The following is a 23,819-nucleotide window of genomic DNA, read 5'->3' on the forward strand; positions in this document are numbered from 1 at the left end:
TGGGGTGCATATAAATTCGACATAATTTCATTGTAATGAATAAATTGATGGATGGTATATTCCGTGCATCACCTTCCTGCTAAATGAAACACTTTGCCAACCGCAAGGCCAGTCTTCGTGGTCCCGGATGCCCAAGTACAGATCGTCTATTACAGTTTTTACCCACCAGCTCCGGCGCATAAATTATAATTTGATTTTTTTAATTTTGTATTTCCGAAAACTCATTTGTTAGCTGCGGAAATAGATTATGAATTATTTATAAGTCGTATTTGCTGGGCAAATAAAAGTGTTAGCTCGTCTTGTTTCTTCCATTATTTTTATTGTTCTTTTTGATTTTTTTGGTTTTTTTTTTGGTTTGATTTAATTTCTATAACTAGTAATTTTATGTGTACAATTATTAAATATATTTATGTATATATTTATATTGGGTTTTTTGTTTTAGTAGTTTCCTTCGTTTTGTTCATCTATTTTTGTTGATTTCTCTCTGGTTGTTTATACGACTAGACAACTCCTTAAAAACTGCTACGGCTTTTGATATATTTAGTTTACAATACATTTTTGACTTGATCTTGATACGTTTCCATTATATTTATATATATATATATTTGGTATATGTGCTGCCAAACAAAGTTGTTTTTGTTTTTGTTTTTTTTTTTTTTGTATTTTTTTGTTTTAGTTTGGGCAAAGTTTTATTTATTTTAATTGGTTTTTAGCTGACGCACAGTGGGCAAAGACTTATTTGTTTTTGTTGCTAAAGTTTTTGCAGATAACTTTAACTCTTTTGCTATTTAGTCAATATAGCTAGTTAGTTCTTTAGTTAAGAGCGAACTAATCTTATAAATACAGCTTGCTGCCTATAGCTAAATATTTGCTTAATATGTACAAAACACTTAACATTCTACATTAAACGTTGGTTTTCGCTTTTTCGTTTTTTAACGAACATAATTGGCATTTAATCTCAATGCAGAAATGCAAAACATATGAAAAACACATTTATCAATTTGTAATTAATTTTTCTGCCTTTCCGACTGCCGCTTAATACCAACTAATTAAAACTGCACACAAGCTCGGCCGTTCAGAATTGTTTTTGTTGTTGTTTTATTTTTACGTTTTTTTTTTGTTTTATAAATGTAATTATTGTTCTTCAAAAAAGTTGTATTTCATGTGCTGTTGTTTTTTTGCGTTATTTTCCATCTAAAATTTAATTAAATATGCTTAATGCTACATTTTTTTTTGTTTTTGGTATTTTTTGCCCGCTATTTTACGCAGTTTTACAAATAACAAATCGTGAATTATTTATGTTATAAGTACGTTGATTTAAATATTTTATTTATATATTTATGTTTTTTGTTTTATGTATATACTTGGCAATCGTTTAATCGATGACGTCCTCGTCGACATCGTCGCCGTTGTCATTGCCGCTGGAGGTGCCACCGGCAGCAGCAGCTGCGGCAGCTGACATTAACCCGTTGGCGCCTAACGGCGATTTGTTGTTATCATCGTTGTGGGTCACTGTGCCGCCGTCGTCAGTGCCGCCTCCACTTCCGCCGCCCAAGCCCAAATCGGTGTGATCCAGCAGCAGGCTGTTGTTGTTGTTGTGATGGTGACCGTGCAACATGTTGTTGTTGTTGTTATGACTGTGGCTATGACTGCCGTTGCCGGTCAAATGCTGCTGCATGGCATTGCCATTGTGCTGGCCGGAGAAGTGCTGCAAGTGGTGCTGATGCTGATTGAGCAGAGCACCGAGTGCGTTTTCTCAGACAACATCGGTCACGCCATACTGGCAGGCGGACAGACCGGCTGAATTGGAGCGCGAGACTGGTGATGGCGCCGAATAGGGGCTGCTGAAGCCTGTGGCATGCTGCTTCGCCTTCAGCCGCAACGTGGCAATGCTCGAGGACATGCTGCTGCTCATGCAGGGCTCGGCGGCGGCACGATACATATACGGATTCGCAGGTGTTGTATACGGACAGGGTGCAGCGCCAACGCCCACGCCCACATTCGTATTGGTCAGCGTGGAGCCCATTGAGCCCGGCAGCATCGAATTGTTCATGCTGACCGCAACACCGCTGGCGCCCGTATTGAAGCAGTTGACTGAGTTCTGGTGATGATTGCTGGTCACCATCGAGCCGAGCGGATTGACCGGCCAGGGGAACGGCTTTGTGCCCAGCGGCGATGGCACCTTGGTCCAGTTGTTATACGGATATGATGAATACAGCGAATCATCTGCAAAGGGCTGCATGAACTGCGTACCAAAGCCGGACTTAAAGTCCGCCGCGGCCACAGCAGCATTCATGGCATTACGCTCGCGTTTGCGCCACTTGGCCCGCCGGTTCTTGAACCACACCTGCAAGAGCGTAACAAAAATGGTTGAGATGAGAAAAGTGCCAGCAGTTTGTGGCAAGTTAGTTAAAGTTTCAAAATGCTTTGTGGCAATGGCAGCCATTTTCTTTTATTGCGTCGCCGTGCCGCATAATTTATTAGATTGCCGCCAACTTGAAAATTTATGTATCCGCCCGGGTGTGTGTGTGTGCGTGTGTGTGTGTATGAAAAACTCCCCCAAATGCAGCCCCCACAAAAGTAGCTACCCCCCAGACAGCAGTGGCACAAAGGGCGCTGCGTAATACGCATGTGCAGTAATTATAAATACAAATATACATAAATACTGCTGCCATACTGGTTGTTATTGCTATTGTTGTTGTTGTTGTTGCTGGTGTTGGTGTTGGTGTTGCCTTTCTTTTTAATGGAGAGCTTTATATAAATAAACTCGACGGGCCACCCCCGAAACACAAGCAGTACACAGCGTTCGAGTTGAGCGAGAGAGGGCAGGAGGGGAGCGAGGGCCACAAAAAATAAATCAAAATTATTTTGCAAACAAAAAGTACACAAAGCGCAAAAATAAAAGAAAGAAAAGCGAAAAGCGAGTAGATAAAAAACAAAATGGCAACTTTGTAATTTATTGCTGAAGTTTGCGCAGCGCACACAGATACTCAGCTACTCAGATACAGATACATATACGAGATACAGATACGGTTACGGACACAGATACAGTAAATGACAAAGGCCGTGCAGACGCTGCCAGCAATTCTGATGAGGCTATTTTTTTTCTTATTTATTTCTCTTTAACTATTTGCTTATTTAAAGACTCTCCAAATGGCGCTTTAAATTGCAGTTTCGTTAATTTCCCACCAGCCCATGTGCAATTGGAAATTGCAATTGTTCAGGTAATTAAACCAGCTACAATTTGCGCATTTCATGCCGCTTGTTGCCGCCTTGCCACATTTGTACTTAAATCAACGCAGCCTGGCTTTGGGGTTGTAAATTTATGGCCTGCCTGACGGCTACGCAACGTTTCGGGCCCGTAACTAAATGTGAACACGCGTGGCTCGTATGCAAAGAAAAAATATATAACTGGGCCTAAACGGCCGCAACGTGCAACATGCAACATGCAGCGTTTGTTTGTTTTGTGGGCAACAGGAAAAAAAAGGTTTGCCACGCGGCAATTTAATGCGCATTTATTTGCTCGGCAATTGCTTTTAATCGAATTAGTTGCGCTAGTTAATTGAAAACGCATGAGACACAGCGGCCTGATTGAGCTGTAACTAAAAGTTTGGCAGCGTGAGAAACGCCACAAACTAAAACTGTTTCAAGTTGCAGCAGCCCGTTCCGGCCAGGACATAAATCACAGTCGGGCCAATTTCAATATCCCCACAGCAATGTGTCAATTTGTCAAGGTACATTGCTCAGTCGGAGCGCAGAAGCATCATCAACAACCACATCATCATTATCATCATCATCAGTAGCATCAACAGCAGCAACAGCAGCAACAGCAGCAACATCATCATGATGAGCTTCTACTGGCAAAACTAACGTCATCGATCTCGTCAACTGTCATTTTCACGTATCATTTAGCAAGTTGTTGAAGTTTGGGCCAAAATGGACAAAAAAAAATAGCACCGTTTGCATGATGGCAAATTGATGTGACTGCAGACAGAGAGAGAGAGAGAGAGAGGGAGAGCGCAAAACCAGCATAAAAAAAGAAAATGTAGCAAGACTGTTTTAGTCGACAGTGCACGACTAGCAGATACCCTGAAGCTCTGCATTTAGCTGAGTGTAAATATGCCATCCAAAATATGTGTGAAACTTAACAATAATCCAATGGAAAACAACACATGAACCTAAATGCTAAGTTTGTTGTATCTAAGTCTGATAGTTATAGAATAATGCTATTTTTGTTTATCAATATTATGAAAATGTAGGGAAAATAAAATCAAAACTTTTTGCCACGTATGATATACGAGTATATATGTTATATTAGAAATTCCCAGTTTCTGGCTTTTGTAGCTTGTCAGTTCGAACGGAGCTGGCTAGATCGGCTTAAGATTCTGATCAAGAATATATATAAGGTATTGGAGCTGCTTGCTGTGACATAAATTTGCACAATTTTTTATCCATTTTTAATGGCTACAGGGTATACAAACAACAAAAAACTAAAAGTGTGTGTATGAGAAAAGGCAGCGCAATTTTCCACTCAACGGGCAGACACTTCAGCCAGCACCCGCTGACTCAAGCAGAAAATCCTAATTGGTTTTGATGAAAGCGGCAACGACACCTCCTACCGCTCCACTGCAGGCTCTCCTATGTTCTATGCTGGTGCTGCAGCGCTTCATCAGGTAAAGTTGTTAAAAAAAACGCAGCATTTTTTGTATGGTATATGTATGAGTGGTGCCAATGTGACCATGTGGCAAAAGTTACGGGGCTGAGGTCGCCTTTTTTTTTAACTACGGGTCTTTCTTTTGAGTGAAGAGCTGCCATTTTGATTGATGACCACAAATTGCAGCTAAATACGTTTTTTATTTGCTTAATTCTTGTTGTTGCTGCCGTTGCCTTTGCCGTTGACGCTAGGGGCCCCTTTTCTCACTTCCGGGACTGCGCTTGGATAGCATGAAATTGAATTTGAAGTGAAAATTTTGATTGCAAACAATATTGATAAGCATTACGAGACTCGAAAGGCGCAACACAGTTGATTGCTCGCTTTTAAGCAGCAAACCCCTCGTGAGATAAGTATAAACAGTTTCTAGACTGGAAAAGATAAAAAACATAGTTTTGTTACTGCAGCTCTTAAGAGTTTAAATAAAAGCTAGTAATAGCAACTAACAGCTTTTGATTAAGTTTTTTTTGCCTATTCGCTTCGTGTTCTAATTTATTGAATTATTCTTAAAGCTTTTATTGACATCGGCCATTTGAAACCATAAATAAATTATGTACTAGTTTAGCCGCCTTCTAATAAGGATTTCCTTATATAGGCCATGCAATTGCCCTTAAAGCTCAACGACTAAATACAAGCTTTAAGCTTAAAGCTCGACTATTCGCTTCTTCCTCTAATTAATTGAATTGCACTTAAAGCTTTAATTACCATGCTGCTTTGTTTGCGGCTCTTGCCGAATTTTGGCTTTAGTGTTATTTTTTTTATGAAGTTCATAAAATCATTTAAGTACACAAGATTAAAGCTGGGCTAACTGTTGACACCATTCGCTTCCCGCTTATAAGAGTTAATGTGTTTGTAAGGCTTATCCCTAATAAGTACTTTTGAGGCATCTTTTAGCCATATTTAAATAAAATAAAAATTTAACTCTGGCTACAGTCCGAATTCGGTTTTTTTGGACAACTATGAGTACATGGGTACTGAAGACTCTAAATGGGCCATATTGTGGCGCCATTCTTTTTTATGCCGCCAATAGAATGGCTTTTCTATAGACAGACAAGTGTTTGTTTTTTTCCAGGCCATTGCCAACAGCTGACCATAAAAGGAGTAAAACGGAGTTGTTCGAGCATATAACGTGCTCCGATTTCAATTGTAACTTTTATACTCTGCCCCTGTTGGACGCTTGCATTTCAAAGCCGAGGCAACAAATGTTTTTACGAGTATGTTCGACTGTTAATTGAATGAAATGATTTTTTGTTTCAGTAATGTTTTAAAAAAGTATATAAAGAACTCGACAGTCAGAAAAGAACATATTGCCATAATTGCCGGCGCATGTAAATCCTCAGATTAGTAGCTATCAGGGATGTCCAAGTAGCGGCTACATTTCCTGCCCAGCTACTGCAACTGCCACTGCTTTGTTTGCCCAGACGGGCTGCTCTTTTCCACCTTTTTTTTTTTTTTGTTTTTGACAATTTAAAGCCCACCCAGATTTATATGTGTGTATGTGTGCGAGCGCGCTGTAATCCTTTTGTATATTTGATAAATTTTATTGCCTACGCTATTATTGCAGTCAAATGTTATGTTGCCTTTTACCAAACCCCTCCCCCCAACCCCTAGAGCCGCGCGCTGTGCGGAGACAGCACGATCATGATCATTAATTCTCATGCGGTTTCTAATTCATTAAACAACCCTCGTTTGCTGCCGCACAAAGACTCGTCCAAAGCTGCTGACAAATTGCCTCGCATTGTTTTGCATTTTATCGTGGGGTTTCAGGGTGGGGGGTGCAGGAGGGTTGCAGCCCAAAGTCAAACCCCCGGCCCCTGCCGCAGACGGCAGTGGCAAACCTTTTGTCATCATATAATGGACCATAAAACAAACTGTATCAATATTTTATGCATTGAGCGCAACACATGTTTAGATTGACATAATTTCCCGACTTTTCTCCTGCCAGCCTGCCGGCAGAAGCCCATCCCTTGGTCGACACTTGTTTCTGGGCCGCAGCTAATTTCTTTATAGTGGCCCGTCAAGTCAAGTGTTATATGAAGAGAAATTCTGAGCATATGCGCGACATAAATGAGAAATTTGCATAGAAAAACCATGAAATATTCTTTTTGGTGCCAGCAATTTGTCAGGAATGATTCGACAAAAATGTTGCAACTGCCAGATGTTTGTTTATTGTAATTGCATTTATATGAGACGCACAATTAACGTTCTACGTTATGTCGCCATTGCTGATGATCATCAGCAACATCATCATCATCATCGATCAATCGGGGCAAGTCGAGGCGCTGTCCCCACAATCATATCTAGAGTGTATCTGCCGTGTCGCTGTCTTGTCTGACAGACTGACTGTCGGACTGACTGACTGACTGGCCCAACAAATGGATATCTATATAGATATTATAGTTATCGTACCGGTCGAGTTTATATTTGCCACGCATATTTGCCGCTTGGCGCCACTTATGTGCATACAACTTCTTCAATTGTTTACCAACTATCGTTTACAAACAATTACAACTGTTGTGCGTGCGTGTTGTTGGTTGTTTTTTTTTTTTTGTTTCTTTTACACACAATGACAACACGGCCCATAACTGCTTGAGGCTGTCAATAGCTGGGCTCCATTGGCGTCGCATGTTCAAACAGCTGCCCGGGGGCATATTTTGATAAGCTTTGCGTTCTCGGCCCAGTTTACACACACGGTTAGGGCCATAAAAAGCGGCTGCAAACTGCGCCAAACTTTTGGCCGCAATCGAGGCGGCAATTTATGGCAACTTTGCACCCGCTGCCGCTGCATTGGCTAAGCCTAAAGCCCAGCAACATCGTGGCACCACCCAAAAGCGAGCCACTCGGCCTGCAACATAAATTTGCGCAGCACAGCGCAAAATGGCGACGGTTTTTGGCCAGTGAGCGCTTAAGCCGCGCGAATTCAAACGGCAATTTGGGGCAGGGCTTGGGGGGGCAGGCAGCATATTTACGAGTTGGCGCTTGCATTGTGTATGTGCTGCTGTTTGCATTTGTATTGGTGGCAGCTACGTGCTGCGGTTGCATTGCGGTCATTTTGGCCCAGTGGACAAGGCTTCCGCAGCCGCCGCAGTAATTGCCGCATAATTGCACAACACACGCACACACACACACACACACGCACACACTTTTGTTGTGGCTGCCGCTGCTGTTATTTACAATTTGCGGCTTTGACTGTGAATTTCATTTGATATGAATTGAACTGCTCACCCGAACTCTGGCCTCGGTTAGATTGGTCCACATCGCGATTTCCTCGCGCGTCGACATATCCGGATAGCGATTGCGACTGAACGTATGCTCCAGCTCCTGCAGCTGCTGGGAGGTGAAATGGGTGCGCTGCCGCCGCTGGCGCTTGTTCTTTTTATCATTCTTTGGCTCATCGGCGCTGGTGGTCATCGGCTCATCATGCCCCGAATTTGATATGTTCTCCGTTTTAATTGTGGTCTCATTGACGCTGCGATTGCCTGCAAGCGAAAAAGTGCCATTAAACTGAGTATGCATTCAAAACAATTATAATATGCTTGTAAATTTATAATCTAGCTCATTAAAATGTATTTGCTCTGCTTTATGAGGACTGTCTAAGATTTTATCTGTCTTGCATTTGCAGGAGTGCATAGTGTCTATAGGAGGCTACTTCAGCAGCAGTTCACGCCCTAATCAGTTGCGCCCCGCTGCCGTTACTAATTGCCATGCAACCTTCAAATGACGCCAAGCCCCAATCAGGCCCAACCACACGCCCAGCTAGCAATTCCACTTCCCCACACCCACTCCCTTGCCCCACTCGTTAACACACTTCAAACGTGTGCCGCCGGCGGGGCTAGCCTAGTTTTTGGCTGCTACCAGATTTACAACCCGGTTAATGTGTGTTCCGATCATGTCATCGATCATGGCGGCGTGCTCTCTCTGTTGTTGTCGTTGTTGTCGTTGCCGAGCACCGAAACTTAATCAAATAAACTAAATGACTGGTCATATGAAATATCAGTTTCGGTGGCTCGACAACGTCGTCATAGAGTCGCAAATCAAAGCATTCTAATCGAAAACTAAACGGACGCGAGTGAGTAAATTTTCGCCGACAAAGGCCAAGAGGCAACTCCACCCTTCCACCTGCCTCCCCTTACCCTAAAAACTATGCGCCACCACATTGGCCATGCTTTAGAAAATTATTATAAATTATGTTTCTTATCTAATACACTCGCACGTATAGAATCAATAACGAGCCACTCGGTGAGTCCACGGTTCGACGCTTATTCCGAAGCACATCATGCGATTAGGCGCAACGATTCAAAATAACTATTATTCATGTTTCGGAAAATGACATGTTTATTGTTAAAGCTAGTGTAAAAACGAATGTTGTATTAAATTATAAAAAAAATAAGTTTCATTTGAAAACTGAGAAAATGAATCTTTCCATGAAGAGTTAATTATTAATTAAAAATCCCAAGTTTCGTCAAAATAGCTAAAGAGTTTTTAACTTTTAATAGGAACTCAACTACACTTCAGATATGAATAACTCTTACTTATATACCATATCTTAGATTAGATTAAAGAGAATTAGATAAACCTTAAGGCCGCTTAACACCTAAACTCTGATAAGAATTTGCTTAATTCAGTTGCCGTTTACTTACCATCTTTGCGATCCCGACTTCGATTCGTTAAGGTGGATGACGATGAAGTTTGAAAGTTATTTAAATGTGTGCTATCCAAACTATTTGCTACGGCGGTCATGGAGCTATGACTATCACGAAAATCACCGGTTTCGGCCCAAACTGAAAAGAATAAACCAGCAAAGGGCACAGAAATATACAAAAAAATTAATGTTTTAACATAATGTTTTAAAGGATATTAAAGGAGGTAGTGTTTCGCACAAGATGCGGCTCCTTAAACGCCCATAAAAAGGCGCATCATAAAAGGATTTATGGCCTTTGGACGCCACTGGACCAGTCTTAAATGGGCTTTTGGTTAGCTCGATTAAGGATACGAGTGCCCGGGCTTCTGAGCTGAGAGCCAAGACTTTGTTCGTTAATTGTTCGCTGGAGGAAGCATTATGAAAACTTTACGCCATGAGGCTTTATCTGAGAGTGAGCGAAGATAGTCAGGATAAATTTATACTTATAACCCCAACCCAGCCATAAATCGAACTCAAATGAGCCATGCGTTTGGCTACCCTGCAATTATTGCTGTAATTATCCCAGTTAGTCACGCTGAATTTCATATTAATTAGTCAGCCTTTGACATGTTCCCCAATGCAGATTTATGGCCCGACAATTGATATTCGGTTTGGGGCCTGCGAACCTTGAGGTGTGCGCCCATATGGCATAGGTCTCGACTTCCTGGCCATTGCTCCTAAATCTTATGGACTTCCTCGGGCTGCTCGTTGCATAATTTATGGCATTTTCACATGTTGTCAGTTTTATGTGGTTTTTAAAGTGCCTGCCAGGCTGGCTGCAAACACCCGCTGCGACATTTTTGTGAAACAATTAGCTCGATGCTGGTGTGAAATTTGAGGGATACTTGGATGAGATCTCTCCCTCTCTCTCTCTCTCTCTCTCTCGCTTACTCACTCCAGCAAGTGCCCTTAGGCCTATTAATTACTAGGTATTTTCTTTAATTTATGCCGTTTACAACGGTCTCACTTGCGCTTTATAGTGAACAAATATGTCCATTAAATGTTTTATATTTGAAGCTATAGTTAAATATCTTAATTGATATTTTTAGCAAATCATAGCTGGGGCTCCACTCAAATTCCCCTGTGTGCATTAAGTGACAGACACATTATCTTATATTATTCTGCAAATATGCAATGAATGCAATTTAGCGGCTGCTATTTAGTTAAAGTCGCACATGGGAATATTTTAAGGGTGGGAATTTAGACAAAACTACAAGAAATGAAATTGTTTTCAGCATTCTCATGAATTGCAGATTTGCATATAAATATCTATGCCTTAAAGTATATATAGCTTAGAACTAATTTAAAGTTAGTTTGTCTTGGGCTAAAAACAATCTTTGGCAGCCTAGTGTGTATCTCGAAACCGAAACCTGCTTCATTATTAACCCGAAGGAATATATATTACATTTCAACATTAAATAATTCAGAATGAAAGATATATGTACTATATATGTCTATTTGTATTTATTTTTAGCTTCAGCTGGCATATCAATATCTCTTTAATTTTTTGGCTGAACATCTTTAACTGGAATATCATTAAATTGTCCAGTTAGACTGGAGTCTGCAGTCTTCGGTTCCAAGTTCATAGACAGCTAAATATAGTATATTATACATTCTGTATGAACTGTTTCTTTTTGTATTTTTGGTATACTTGATGCTAAGCTATATATTTCTTGATTACTCAATGGGTATAGCATGTGCAGACGTCATTCATAAAGCAAGTTTTTTAATGATTCGACCGTCCCTTAAATACCGAAATGATTCTTGATAGCCGTTGCTGTTGTGCCCGGATCTCAACCTGAGCATGTGTCGTTAAATGGGTCGCCAGCGTCATCTGTGCTATCCGCTAGAGCTGTTGCCCACTCTCCCCTTCCCATACGCATATAGCCGTGTCAAGTGGAGAAATGTAAAAATATTTTCTTAACGACGCGCTCTAAAAAACGCAGAGAAAAGCACGTACCGCAGCGATTTTTATTTGTTTAAATATTTCGTACAAATTTTCCTAATTTTCCGACTAATTTGAATTCGTTTTTCGACTCAAATTCGAATTGTTGTCGCCTGTCAGTTGGCGTTGACATTTTGTTGGCACAGTTGTTGCCACAGTTTTACATTGCTTTTCAAGGTTCGGCCTGTGTGAGTGGCAAGTGTCAATACGAATAGCTGGCCAAGTGTCCCGTGGGCGTAGCCCGAACATTTTGGCCAGCCATGTCAGGAGTGCGCTGTGACAACAAGTGTCAGCGTCAATTTTTAGCCACATTCTTGTCAGCCATTTTGCAGAGGCGTTTAAGCAAACAAATGGGCAAATTGTGCCTGAGCCAAAACTCACAACGAAAGTCAACAAACGCACACCCTTCGAAGGGCGCAACTATTAATCAAGCTGCAAATATGATCGTGCAGAAAAATGAGAAATAAATGTTTGCGCAAGCAATGATTTTGATTTTTATATCCTGCACACACACACAAACAGGGAGAGGCAGTTGGCCATTTGTCGCATTCATTCATAAACATTTTCCACACAGTCACACACACAGTTTTCCACAAAAACTTTGACACACGACACGGCAAGGCAGTCGTGGCCAGGAGCAGCAGCTATAAATTATCCTGCCCGTGCACTGTCAAACCTCGGCGCAGGATACAAAAGATACACACACAGACCAAAACCCAAACCCAGAGACAGACCAAGACCAAAACAAACAAACAATCGCAACGAGCCTGTGGAAATTGCTATATGGGAAGCTGGACAAAACGTACGCCCCGAGTGCGCGTCCTTTGACACGAAGCACAACCCAACAAAAAAGAAAGGAAAGAAAAAGAAATGAAAATAGGAGGAAAAATGCGAGGCATAAGCAACGTTTACTTGTAGCATTTTGTGACCAAAAACAAACGATTAATGTGACAGTTGAATTGGGATGCGCAGACAAGCAAACAAACACACACACACGCACACACATATATCACACACAGATACAGCCATAAGCAGGAATTGGAATTGGCATCCTTTGGCCAGAACCTTTTCCCCCTTTTTTCCTCCTGTCTGCTGCTATTTTGACAAGTTAGTTGCTTTTATTCTTCTCCAAAAACTAAACCACCCGTTTGCGTGGAAGGGGACATATAAAGGGGTTAAATGCTGCGGTTGCCTGCCACATAAATATGTTGCATATACACACATACATACATAAATATTTCCAATTTCATGGCACATTTGCTCGGGCCAAACAGAAAGTGTTAATATGCGACAGGTTATTTTATTTTTTTTTTGGCCATATGTTGACATTGTCTTTGCGCTCCCTTTGTCGAGCTGGCCAGAAATTAGCCAGAAAGGCTGTAAAAATTAAGTTTCAAGGGGCGAGCAACGAGAAGAAAAACTTAATTTTTATATGCCATTGGGTGTATCACAACAATCTACAAAGTTAATCCTTTATAGTTGCTATTGTGCAAGCCAGACAATGACAATGGATGTACGTGTGCTGTGGCAGGACATACGTTATGGCCATATAATGAGCTTGGCTGTGCCACACACACACACACAAGCACTCACACATATATAGAAATAAAAATCACTGCAATAACATTGACATGGCCCCAAAGTACGAACAACCCTCCGAGCAGAACGAATCCCGGCCAGACAGACCAGCTAGCCAACGAGTCAGCCAGCCGGAGCTCATTAGCCGACGTCCTGTAGATAAGGATAAGACATGCAGACCCCAACAACAACAAGAAAAACAACAACTGTCGTTTCTCTGTTGGCTTCTAGTTGCCGTTGTAGTTTTCCACTGCAATGCCCTTTTCCGTAATTTTCTCGACTGTCAGCTCAAATTTTGGCTCCAGTTGATGCCGTTGGGTCATTTGCCCAACTCTGGCCATTCGTCCGCTCGTCCGTTCTTCCGTTTGCCCATTTGCCAGTGGCGGCAGCTGGAAGCCGGCAACGCTTGGACACAGCCCGTGCAAGTTTGTTGCCTCAGATAATCTCTAATGCGACATTTTTACGAAATTGCACGATACGGATAATGAGAAAGAGGCGGCTGTGGAGTACCAGAGAAAATCTCGTAATCGTAACCCAAACTTTTGCAGTGAAGTTTTCCAACGCGCTGCGACGTAATTGCGGTCGTGGTCGAGTTGCGGCTGGCGCTGGAGATGCGACCAGATACGAGGGGGAGTTGCTTGCTTGCCATAATGACATTATAATTTATATAAACGAAATCAGTGCCATCAGAGCCAAAAAGAGAGAGAGAGAGAGTGGGCGAGTGGGCGAGAAAAAGAGGCAGAGACATAAAGATAAACCGAGCCACATGTCTCCGTCTGTGCGCCAGGACACGGGATTGATATATGGGCAGTTTTTGCCTTGTCCTTACAAGTTGCAGCACTTCAGCGAGTTGGCAAAAACTAGAAGTGGGCGTCACCAATGGGTGATTATCATTGGTCCGGTCCGTTCGCCCACAATTTATGGGGTGTTTGCTTGGCAATTGCAATGCGATCTTTGTTTTTGCCGGCTGGCTGCCTTGGCAATTGAGTTGCCAGCTCTGACATATGTGCGCAATTTTCCAGAGATTTACCCTAGAAAATGCACTGACAATGATGAAAATTGCTTAAAGTGCCAGCAACAGCCTTAAAGATACAAATTACAAAATGGCTGGCGGAAATCCAAAAAAAAAAACATTAAAAAAACCGAGAAGAAAATCGATAAAATGTATTTATATTCATAAAGAAATTTTGAGACACGCCACAGCCGCCATACGTTGAATTTAAAGTAGCTACAGGCCGCACATCCTTGGGCGAATGTATCTGTATCTGTAGCTGCGCCGTGTCGCATATGCGCTCTGTCGAGTCCCAGCTACGCTTCATTTTTAGGCGATTTATAAAGGAAGTCTTGAAGCTGGCTCTGCTTTTAACTTTTCTGTTTGCAATAAACATTTTAGGGTATATCCCAAATTCTTCTACTCTAGCTGATATCTGTTAGTTTGACTGTGGTAAATCTATATTTATAGATGTATCTTATAGGCTGCTTGTCTTCTAAGTATCTTACAGTCTTCTCTTCGAGCCAATTTTCCTAAAAGTACTTTTATTATACAAAAAGCCTACAAGCTGAAGTGTATAATGTGTTGGGACAGCTTTCTTTGCGTGTTTGTAATGTTGATAGGCACAATACCGACTCTCGAGCTGCACGTGCCATTAACACTTTATGCCAGGCACTGGCCAAATAAACAACTAGTAAACAATAATAACAACAACAAAAACAGAGAGCAGACCCATGTAAATTGCTACACAGATGTAAGTGCGTGCATTAATGTATGTATATATGAACAGCGGGCACAATAGATAACAAGATTTCATCAGAAAAGTCGAGCAGAAAATTCTCGCACTCTCAGCAGATACAGATACAGATACAAATGTAGCTGGTGCTACACTTAGATACAGCCGGCAATTTAATATTTTATCAAGGGCCACAAACGGCAAACATTGTCGTAGGCAAATAGTTCTACCATATCTATGCGAGTATCTGTATCTGTATCTGTAACAACTTGGCAAACACGCAAAGGACTCGTATAATAATAATAATAATAAAAAACCAAATTTGTTGTTGTACGATATTGTATTATTTGCACTGCAACCAAAATGTAAACTGCTCTGATTTGGTTTGTTGTGTACTTTCGAGGTTTTTGTTAGTCTTTGGCTTTGCTCTGGGCAAATACAAATGAAGATCTTTTTGTGCATGCACAACCAAATAGATACACAAATACCCAGACGGGCTATGGTCAGATAAGATGCCTAATTGCTGTTAACAGTGAAAGAGATGCGTCGCAAGGTCGCAGGATAATGGCATAAATTCAGATTGTCCACACACAGAAACGAGCACAATCGGATATAGTTGATATGGTAGAAAGCTCCTGAGCAGTTGCGCTGGCAGCTGCTGACAACATAATTCAGCCCGCTAGACAAACATGGCCAGCTGCCAGTCGTTGAGCAGCGACATTAAAGAGTTGTAGTCCGGGGTATTAAAAAGCATTAACTTTTTATTGTTTTTATTGTTTTACACGCTGCATCGCGCATCATAATAAAAGAGTATAAAACTGATGCTGTCCGGCGAATGATGGGAAATTAGTGTACGTGAACTTGTAATCCTTTGAGCGCCAAATTTCAAATAAAAACACGCACAGAAGCCATAAAATAATGTTTAAAAAAAATGTGTATATATATAAAAACAAGCAACTAAACGAATTCAGAGGTGTGTGCGGCTCATAAAAAACTGCAATAATAAAAAAGCATTTCCACACACAAAAATAAATACTCGCACAAATAAAACTGGCATTTTTCATAACACAAACGAATGGCTGTGTGTAGGTGGTTTGATTTTGTGGTCGTGCTAAGAGGGGCAGCCATTAAATTGGCCAATAATTGAAAATCCAATTGCAATGTGCAGCAGTCCAAGCTGCGGGCACGTTGTGCAACCATTATTTAAACAAGAGCGTAAACAATAACGACAACAACACCAACAATTGGCAACAAACAACAGCTAGAGTGAAATCTGTTGGCAACATGCGCGTTGCCTGTGGTCCGCACCTGCACAACTTCAACTGTCTGCCTTCTGTGTGTGTGTCGAGTGTGTGTCCTGGTGTTCATGTCAAAGGATAACTGCACTCGTGCATATTTTAAGTGCGCACAATTTTTGTGTTAAATTGTTTTGCCACGCAAATAAATGGCCAGACACCTGCGGCAACCATACCAAACCACCCCTGGCCCCCGCACCATCGCCCTCTTCTGCAGAGTGCAAAGTTTGAAAGGCTGTTAACCCGGCAGAGCAGGTGCTTAGGGCATAGGTTCAAGGCAGACAGCTAACAAATCTCTTAGCTAAACCAGACAAATACTTATGCGACGCTTAAGCATTAGCATTTAAAGGGATCATTCCGAATGCAAGAAGTTTTGGACTGAGGGTATGAAATCTGAGTATCATAAATGGAGCTTCTGAAATTAGCCTAATCTTAATCTCTTGCGAAGCTTTGATGAGCTTGCAAAGCTGTTTAGAATGTCAAGAAATCTTTAATATAATTGCTATGGGGATTACGAAAATTTAACGAATAATTAACAAAAGTTGTTAACTTTTCAGGAGAGTTCAGCTTTTATGTGCTTTAAAAGTTAACCTTTAAGGAAAAACGCATAATTAAGTTATGTTTATGCAAGCCCAAAAAAAATTATAGGTAGTACGGATCAAGCCAAAACAAATTCCCTGCTTAAATGTTCGTTTGCTAAAGCTCGAAACCAATTTTTGGCTAAAAACATATTTTCAATATTGTAATAAATCAATTCGATTTATAAGTTAATAATTGCTCGTAGTACTGAAAATATTGTGAAAATATTTTCATATACAAGAGGAGAGCTAGATCTGCACACCATTCAAAATTTGATCTACCATTTATGGCAAGATAAATTCAACTGCACCTAGGACTACTTCAACCTAGAGTCCGAAATCAATTGAGTGATCATCTGAAGCGTACACCTAAGCAACATATTGAATATCTTGCCGCATCCAAATTCCCATAACAATTAGCCTAAACGGAAAACAAACACTTGACTACAAAGCACATATCAAATTTCAGCCATCGAACGACCCTCGAACTGAACCACGCAGCATCAGAGCGCTGGCGAGCTGAGTTGGGAATGGGTGTGGGAAATGGGAATGGGAAGTGGAAAGTGGAAAATGGGAACAGTGTTGCCTTCGGCACTACGCCAGAAGGGTGCTCAATTAGCCGTGACATGCGCAGCAAAAGTGAAATTTGTTTAGTGCTGCTTCTTCTTCTTCTTCCCATTCTATTTTTTTGTTCTTGTATTTGTATTTTTTGTTGTTGTTGATACGCTTTTATGAAGATTATGCGCTAATGATTACACAATGATTATGAATATGCATGAGGCGTGGATGTTGTCACAGAATGAAGTTAGGCCGAGGGCGTGGTAGAGTACGAAATAGAGAGTGAGGGGCGACCGACAAGTGGCCAGCCGGAATTTTTGCACATTGTTTAGAAATTTACGAGCATCGCATGAATGATGAAGTACAAGTATTGAGAGCGTGAATGATTGCCATAACGAATGAATATTGAAATGCCGACAGCTGTGGCTGACAGTTGCAAAAATGCGCAATGAATACGCGTATGTGAACGTCGACACTTGTTGAAGATGCAACATACACACTCACGCACACTCACACACACACACACACACATTGAGTGGCACAGAAAATATCACGTATACGCACCGCATAACTGCGAAGCTGTGTGAATTATGGCCGCATTAATTACACGTAAATTTGTTAGTTGCTCAGACGAATAAATTGAAGAACAAATTGGCCAAGAAATTGAGTTGGCAGCCAGGCCGCGGCCCAGCTGGCCCCATAAACTTTATCAAAATGTTGAATATCGTCTCTATTCGGTACTTACTTCTGAGTTTCTCGAGCGGCTCGTGCTTCGGTGTGTGCGGCGGCACAACGGCATGATGCGGATGCTGCGGATAGCTGCCGACCAGATCCTGACCGGCGGCCGTGTGATGCAAGTGACTGAGGCTGCTGATGGGCATCAGGCTCGAGATGGCGGGTGAGATGCTGACCGAGGAGCTGGAGTCGTGTAGACTGTGATGGCTGTGCAAATGATCCGCACCGGAGGCGCTGCTGCCGCCGCCATTTACGGTGGAGCTGCCACTGCTTAGCGCCGTGCTTGTGGTGGTTGCGCTCTCCGCCGATCCCGCCGAGCCCGCACCGTTGGCGGTGCCCGCGCTAACCAAGTCCTGCAGGCAGAGCCCAGTCGATTCGGCAGACATGGCCTCCAGGCCGTTGAGCGCACCGCTGACAACGCTACCGCCACCGCCGCCGCCAGCAATGCCGCCCGGACCGAGGGCAGTGGCCGAGCTGGTGACGACGCCAAGGCCGCCACCAGCAGCACCACAGCCGCCGGCGGCGGCGCGGTCCATGCCTAGATACGTTGGAAAAATGGTGGAAAAGCTCTGGGCGACAGCCTGGTGCGGCTGATGGTGGTGATGCAGCGCGGACTGCTGGTGCGCCGGATGCGCGGGATGCAGCGGCGGCAAATGGTGATCCCTGCCGTTGAACTTCGTCGTGACGACGTCCTTAAAGTGTTGCAAGAATGTCGTCGTCTTGAGGCCGGTATCTTCCAACTGTGGCGAAAGCAGATCCAAGTTGCGGCTGTATCTGAGCTCGCGGCGGCTGCGAAGCGCGCTGCGATGCTGCAATCACAAAAGAGTTGAATACAAGCTATGTTAGTTGACAATAAACGGGTATTCCTTGTGTTCATTATCACAATTACTTTCGCTCTAGCCCTATCTTAATATAGTATCTATATCACTGGGGCTGCGGCTGCTGCTACCTGGCAAAGCAAACGCAGCATTTTTTTTTATTTTCGTTTTTTATCACATCGAGGCAAACAGTGAGCTTAACCCAAACACCAGGCAACGGCAACTTAACACCAAAGACGTCAAGGGGTTAATACCACATCACAAACACCAATCTGAGGGCGGAGATGCCGATGCTGGGCAACTTGTAAGCGGCCTGTCCACGGCCAGGCCTAGGTGCTGTGGCGTTGGGGCAATCGTAAATCGTTGTGTGGTTGCCGCGGTGGCGGGTGCCGCGCGTTGCTAGACGTTTGCGACTTAAGTTGACAACGCAGGCCACGACATGGCAGAGCCAGACACAGAGATTCCTACACCTACAACGTGCTTATCAGTCCGACGGAGCGAGTGAGAGCGGGTGAGCGGCATGGAGCTTGCAAAGATAACAAGCTGCTGCTTATCAATGTAACAATATTTACATTTCTGTGAATTTTTTTTTTTATTTTTATTATTGCTGCAGCCGCAGAGAGGCCGTGTTGAATTTGGCAACCAGCAGACGGATGGGAGGGGAGGGCATGAAGGGGAGCAGGGTGTGATTGCTGCTGGGCAATAAACTCCGAGCGGTCGCTTTATAAATTCTTGAAAAATAAAAACACTAAACTAAGAAAACTAGTGACAGTAGCCCAAAAATAGGCACAAATGATCGTAAATCAATTAGCTGTTGCCCTATTGTAGCTGGAAATACTCAGAAATAGATGGTGGCATTGCCCCAGGTAAACTCGATTCGCTATTCGCTCAGTTCTGTTCGGGCTGTTCGCATTTCGCGCTATCAACAAAGCCAAACAAAGCGCGCGTTGCAATAAATTCTTATCTAATCTCAATCATAACAAAAATAAAAGCATTCACCCAAAAGCAAAAAGAAAACCAACTAATAGTTGTAAAAAATTTAATAAATTATAAAGCACAAAAAAAAATGTATATATCTATATAAGAAATAACAGTTTACAAAACCTCTCAACTTTCCAGTCATAAATCCAGAAACGAAGAAAATAACTCTAATGTAATCATGAAAACATTTGTTTGCTGTCGTGCGGCGCCTGTTTTAAATTATGGTTAGCTTTAGTTTTAAACAAAATTATTAAAGTTCAGTGTGATTTGTCACTTTTACTTTCGATTGCGCCTCAAATTGAAAATTTATACCTGATAATGCCGCTTGATCTGCACTTGATCCCCAGTGGATTAGTGCGGCTGTAATATTAAATTGCCTTGTGGTTGTTTTAATAACAATAATAAACATAATTTCACATTAAACAGATTTATATAGCATATGCCAACGTTTTGTTTATTTATGACCACACGCAATTTTTGCATTTTTTTTATTGTGTTTTTCTTTATGATGAAAAGTTTTGCATTTATTATTGTTGCATTGAAATACTCCTGTCAATTTGTGTGGCATCATTTGTGGCATATTTATATGCCGCAATGCATATAAATTTTATTTTTTATTTTTTTTTATCTTTCGTGGAACATTTCTGTTTGTTTTTTATTTATTTATTTTGTTTTTTTTTTTTTTTTGTCTAGTCATTTTATTTCAGAAGTGAGAATTTATTTACATAATGATTTTCTAAGACAAAGAATGCCAGAAATTATTTTATGCCACTTTATGGCCGCAGCTTTTGCTGTTATTCTCCCCAAATTGTTGCTGCCATGCGGCAACAGCCCAGCCTACCCCCTACAAAAGGGGGCGTTATCGGTCGCTGGCAGAGCTGGCAAATAGTTATGGCCGTAGGTGCCAAGATTTCTATGTTTTGCCAAGGTTCTCCAACGTGTTGGCATTTCTATTTAATTTTATAAATTTATTTAAATTTAATTTCAACAACATTTGGCTCCCTCTTTGGATATCTTTGCTTGTGTATTTCGGTTTTTTCCATCCGAAAAAAAGCGCAGAACACAAATTCGCATCTAATTGTTTAAGTGACGTCAATGGCAGTTAACGTCTGTGGTTTTATTTTGGGGTCTGCTCCGCCCAGACCCAGACCCAGGCCCCCTTACAAAATGCTCCACGAATGCGAGACAGTTTATGATTGCACTGTCGGATGATTATGAGTCGTTGATATAGACGTTGATTTATGTTTGGCGTGAGAGTGCAGCAAAAATTTAAAACCCATCTGAGCCCTAGTTCAACAAGTTTTTATTGCTAGCTTTAAGATTTTCGGGAGCTTTTGGCGTTGTTATTTCTCTAAGCAGGCAGGGCCTGATCCAACTCTATATGCACAGTTAATTACGTTCAAAAGTTTGTTTGTAAACTGTCATGAATTATGATTGTAATCATCCCGTTTATTTTCTTGGAACACATTATTGAACAATCCAATCATTACATTCCTGTATATATAAAGTATACCTTTTACTAACAATATTATTTTTTTATATGCTTTAATTATAACTTTAAAATAGTCATCTTTCTACACTCTCTATGTGAAATTTTTCTTTAAGAAATGCCCATGCTTCATCTCTTTGTTTTCATCCCAGTCTAGTTTTCACAGTCTTTTAAAATATCTAGTAATTCTATTTATTATAGAAATATTTGGTTTATCAGTTAATCTATAATAACTCACCTCTAATTTATGAAAAGAAATTCAAATTAATCCACTTGCTAGCGCCGTCAATTTGACTGCTAGAAATGCTGCCGTGCTCCAAGTATGATCCCCAGAGGTGAGGTTTTGGTTTCGGTTTTGGTTTTGGTAGCGGTTTGAACTCTGGTCTTTAGTTTGTTCGTTATTTTGGTGGTTATCACTTGAATGTGGGGCAAATGTTGTGCACTTTGCAATAAATCAAATTGCTTTCATTTGAAATTCATTTGTTGGCTGACGCGAAAATCAAGAGAAAATTCTCTAAATCTCAGATCGTTTATCGCTGAACGTTAACGTGAACGAAATGTCGCGTGGGTTGCGTCGGCTATAAATCTTTGGAATCTTTGAGAAATTGTCGGGTATTTATTGATAAATGAGATACTAGAATTTCTCAGCGCTTTTTATTAATATTATTGTTGTTGATGTTGATGTTGTCGTTGCAACAGATTTGTGTGCCGCTTTTTGTTTTTATGACTTTCGATGGCTAATCAAAGGCTAAAATATTTAAAGCGCTTTTTATAGTTTGCACTCAATTTGGCATCGCTTTTTGTATAATTGGTGTTGTTGTTGTGTTTGTGTTTGTTGTTACACACGCGTGCGAGCGAGATGGCAGCTCGGGCTCAAATAAAAATCACAGTGATTATGTTAGTGATTAATTTTAAGTAACTCATGGATATGTTTTTAATGCGACTTTGATGCCAGCTCGTTGCTGTTATAGCCTCACAGACGAGCACACAGACATACAGATACAGACACACACACACACAGTGTTAACGCACACACGTGCGGTGCTTTTTAGCACACACACACACACACATAGAAATAATCAGGCCGTTGCGATGTCGTAGTCGTAGTCGGTATACATTCGGCTGTTGATTCTAAATCCGCGTCGGCTTTAGTGTTTTAATAATTTAATCCAGCGCGTAATTAGGGTAAGTATATGAAGTAGCTCAAATGTTTGATTGGCTGACGGAAGCACACACAAAACGGAAACACAACGCGTCTGCACCCGTAACAGGACGTGGCTGAATTGAAAACGAATTCAAAAGCACACGCAAAAGTATCTGTTGGATATGTCGCAGCGACGGCAGCCGCAGTAGCAGCAGCAGCAGCAGCAGCGAGTGCGTGACGGCAGCGACAGTTGTTGCTGCTGGTCGGGGGGAGGGTTGGGTGTACAGCGGCTCACCCGTTGGCCTGCAACTTGCAGCGACTATAACAAACGGTAAGCACACACACGTAGATACACACACAGACACACAGACGGCAGCGAGTACGGCGAGCACTCGACGAGTAGCTGCCAGAGTCACGACAAACGAACGTTGAGCAGCGGCGACGACTGACTGGCAAACGGCAACTGAATAACGGAATTTGATTTTACCAACTAACTCGCACACGCAACGCGAACGCTTCGCAGGCGATGCTATCTGTGTATCTTATCTGTCCACGGTTCCAACACACAAGCCGCGGGTGCGAGAGAGCGCGCGCATGCCGGCGAGTAGCGAGTGCCATAGCAGCTGCTGGGCGTGAGCGAGAGGCAATTAGCTGTGCACACAGCAAAGACACACCCCAAATGCCGTTGCCACTGTCAGTTTATCGCGTGCGCGCACACACACGCACACACAGTCACTCTCTCTCTTTACCGCTACCTCTCCCTCACTCCTGCTCGCCTTCTCACTCTCTCTCTCTCTTTCTCTCTCTCTCACTCACTCTAGCGGCAGCAGCTCACACCAATGTTTACAGAGCGCCATTGCTCCAGTTCTGTTGCCGTTTCTCTTTTGGCTTCTGCGTGTGCCACGGCTTCGGCATCAGTTTCCCTGCGCGCGCGCACCTATCGGCTTGGTGTCATTCCCCTGCTCTCGCCGCGACCCCGCTCTCTTGCTGTTTGGAACTGCTTCTGTTTATTATTTGGCTGCTGTTGTGAGGCGCTCTCAAGGGTTTGATTTGTATTTGTACTTTGTGGGTCCTTTGTGCCCGCTTCTGTTCGTCACCGCCCCCGCCACCGCCCCTGCCCCCACCATCATCCCTTCCACAAGGCAACAAAAACCGTTACCGCTGCCGTTTGGTACGTGCCCGAGCCGGATTCCGCACAATGTTCATAATAATAAGGCTACTTCTATCGTACACTTTTGAGGGCTGGCTGTCTTTTTACTGGGTGTCAAGGGCGTTTTGTTATCCCATTATTCTCCGTTAGCCGCCATTGTTGGCCCAGCTCCTTGCCGCTTGAGGCGGTGCTGTGTGCGCCCCTCGACACCGACTCCGACCCCGACCCCGTGCCATGGCTGTTGTCCTCCCTCCTGTTTCCTGGCTTGCCATGCTGTGCTCTCGATTGCGCACAAATAAATAAATAACTGTTCTTTTTGACGTATGCCCGCTGCCTGCCTTCTTCTGTATTCTTCCTCCTGACTTAGCTACCCCTGTGACCCCTTGTCATGCCGCTGTCTCTGCCTCTGCCTCTGCCTGCGCCTGCTGC

At 42.4% G+C, this 23,819-nt stretch overlaps 1 protein-coding gene across 1 annotated transcript; it reads right to left on the reverse strand.

Moving 5' to 3' along the window:
• Positions 1-305: 305 nt before the first annotated feature.
• Positions 306-22,695, reverse strand: Ptx1 (pituitary homeobox homolog Ptx1). The gene is given in 5 exon segments (XM_002054068.4): positions 306-2,347; positions 7,937-8,190; positions 9,352-9,492; positions 17,819-18,617; positions 21,335-22,695. Coding segments are annotated over 4 exon segments (1,893 nt in total). The 5' UTR covers positions 18,345-18,617; positions 21,335-22,695; the 3' UTR covers positions 306-1,375.
• Positions 22,696-23,819: the final 1,124 nt, after the last annotated feature.

The sequence above is a fragment of the Drosophila virilis genome, chromosome 2 (genome assembly GCF_030788295.1).
Source record: "Drosophila virilis strain 15010-1051.87 chromosome 2, Dvir_AGI_RSII-ME, whole genome shotgun sequence".
Lineage (NCBI taxonomy): Eukaryota > Metazoa > Arthropoda > Insecta > Diptera > Drosophilidae > Drosophila > Drosophila virilis.